Source organism: Protobothrops mucrosquamatus, unplaced genomic scaffold, assembly GCF_001527695.2.
Source record: "Protobothrops mucrosquamatus isolate PMUCROS unplaced genomic scaffold, P.Mucros_1.0 scaffold3999, whole genome shotgun sequence".
Taxonomy (NCBI): domain Eukaryota; kingdom Metazoa; phylum Chordata; class Lepidosauria; order Squamata; family Viperidae; genus Protobothrops; species Protobothrops mucrosquamatus.
The window spans coordinates 4,647-6,752 of record NW_015389937.1 but is presented as its reverse complement, the minus strand read 5'-3'; the positions used below and the strand labels follow the sequence as shown (position 1 = coordinate 6,752).

At 42.8% G+C, this 2,106-nt stretch overlaps 1 protein-coding gene across 1 annotated transcript in view; it reads right to left on the bottom strand.

Moving 5' to 3' along the window:
• LOC114923490 (sialoadhesin-like) overlaps positions 1-1,891 on the bottom strand; it is a gene marked incomplete at its 5' end in the record, with an annotated part of 37,317 nt that extends 35,426 nt beyond the window's left edge. The window contains one exon of the mRNA XM_029286531.1: positions 1,532-1,891. Within this exon, the coding sequence (XP_029142364.1) occupies positions 1,532-1,891 (360 nt within the window). The remainder of the gene's footprint in view (positions 1-1,531) is intronic.
• Positions 1,892-2,106: the final 215 nt, after the last annotated feature.

The window sequence follows — 2,106 nt, the reverse complement described above, 5'->3', positions numbered from 1 at the left end:
GTTATCTGAGGAAAGAAATAGGACAAAGGGGTCAACTTGGCACATCATCTGGAGAAGACCTCTTATCTCCCTGGGCCATGCGGTAGTCCAGGGGTCTCCAAACCTGGCCACTTTAAGACTTGTGGACTTCAACTCCCAGAATTCCCCAGCCAGCACATGGACTATATAAAAGCACCAGAAGACAAGAAATAGAATGGAACGGAACGGAACGGAACGGAACAGAACGGAATAGAATAGAATAAAATATAGAATAAAATAGAACAGAATATAGAATAGAATAGAATAGAATAGGATAGAATAGGATAGGATAGGATAGGATAAAGAATAGAATAGAGAATAGAATAGAACAGAATATAGAATAGAATAGAATAGAATAGAATAGGATAGGATAAAGAATAGAATAGAATAGAATAGAATAGAATAGAATAGAATAGAATAGAATAGAATAGAATAGAATAGAATAGAATAGAATAGAATAGAATAGAACAGAATATAGAATAGAATAGAATAGAATAGAATAGAATAGAATAGAATAGAATAGAATAGGATAGGATAGAATAGAATAGGATAAAGAATAGAATAGAATAGAATAGAATAGAATAGAATAGAACAGAATATAGAATAGAATAGAATAGAATAGAATGGAATGGAATGGGATAGAATAGGATAGGATAGGATAGGATAAGATAAAGAATAGAACAGAACAGAACAGAACAACAACAACAACAACAACAACAATAATAATCTATATAAATAAAAATGTAAATGTTCGTTTGTTCAAAATCTTAAATCTCCGAAAGTTCTTCACCGATTGCTTTGAAATTTTGACACAACGTTGCATTCGAATACGCGCATGTTTGTATATACCTACTATTATATAGATGTCACACCTGTGACACAAACGTGCGCTTTCTCTTTTCTTTCTTTTCCATTTAACCAGACTGAGCCACAGCAACGCTAGTAATAATAATAATGATAAAGTTGGAAGGGACCTTGGAGGTCATCTAGTCCAACCCCCTGCTCAGGCAGGAAAGCCTATACCATTTCGGAACGAATAGAATAGAATAGAATAGAATAGAATAGAATAGAATAGAATAGAATAGAATAGAATAGAATAGAAATAGAAAATGGCTAGGATAATAAAGAATAGAACAGAACAGAATAGAATAGGAATAGAGCTGGAAGGGGCCTTGGAGGTCTTCTAGTCCAGCCCCCTGCTCAAGCAGGAGAACCTATAGCATCTCAGACAAGTGAACTATGGATAGAAACTAATCAAGGAGAGAAGCAACCTGGAACGAAGGAGAAACGTCCTAACAGCCGGGACAATTAAACCAGCGGAACAGCTTGCCACCAGAAATTGTGGCTGCTCCATCACTGGAGGTGTTTAAGAAGAGGCTGGACAGTCACTTGTCTGAGATGGTGTAGGTTCTCCTGCTCGAGCAGGGGGGTGGACTAGAAGACCTCCAAGGTCCCTTCCAGCTCTTATTCTGACTGACGATTCCTTTCGCGGCCGGAGACGGGGACCACCTACCTGTGATGGTCAGCTGGAGCTGCTTCTTCTCCGTCCAGCTGTTGGCCTTGACGATTTCAAAGCGGAAGGAGTATGGGCCGCTGTCTTCCTTCGTCAGCTCTCTCAGGAGGAGGGTGCAGTTGCGCTCCAGGGAATCCCCCAGCAGTTGGACCCGGTTTTGAAAGCGCGCATCGGCCTTCTCCGGAGAGGTGGAATGGAGAACGGTGACCAGCTGCTCATTCTCGTGTTTGTACCAGATGGCCACGATCCCATTGGCCACGGACACGTCGCCGGGGAAGGCAAAGGTGCACGGAAGCACCGCGCAAGAACCCGTGATGGACGACACGCTGTCCGGGTAAGCAGCCGACCAGGAAGCCGAAGCTGCGGAAGGAGAACACAAGAGCTGAGATATATAAACAGAATGAGAGCGTTGGGTGGGACCTTGGAGGTCTTCTAGTCCTACCCCCGCCCCCCTGTTCAAGACAGAAGACTTTCTGCCGTTTCAGACCGAGGGCTGTCCAATCTCTTCTTGGAAACCTCCAGGGATGGAGCGCCCATAACAGAGTTGGGAGGGACCTTGGAGATCTTCTAGTCCA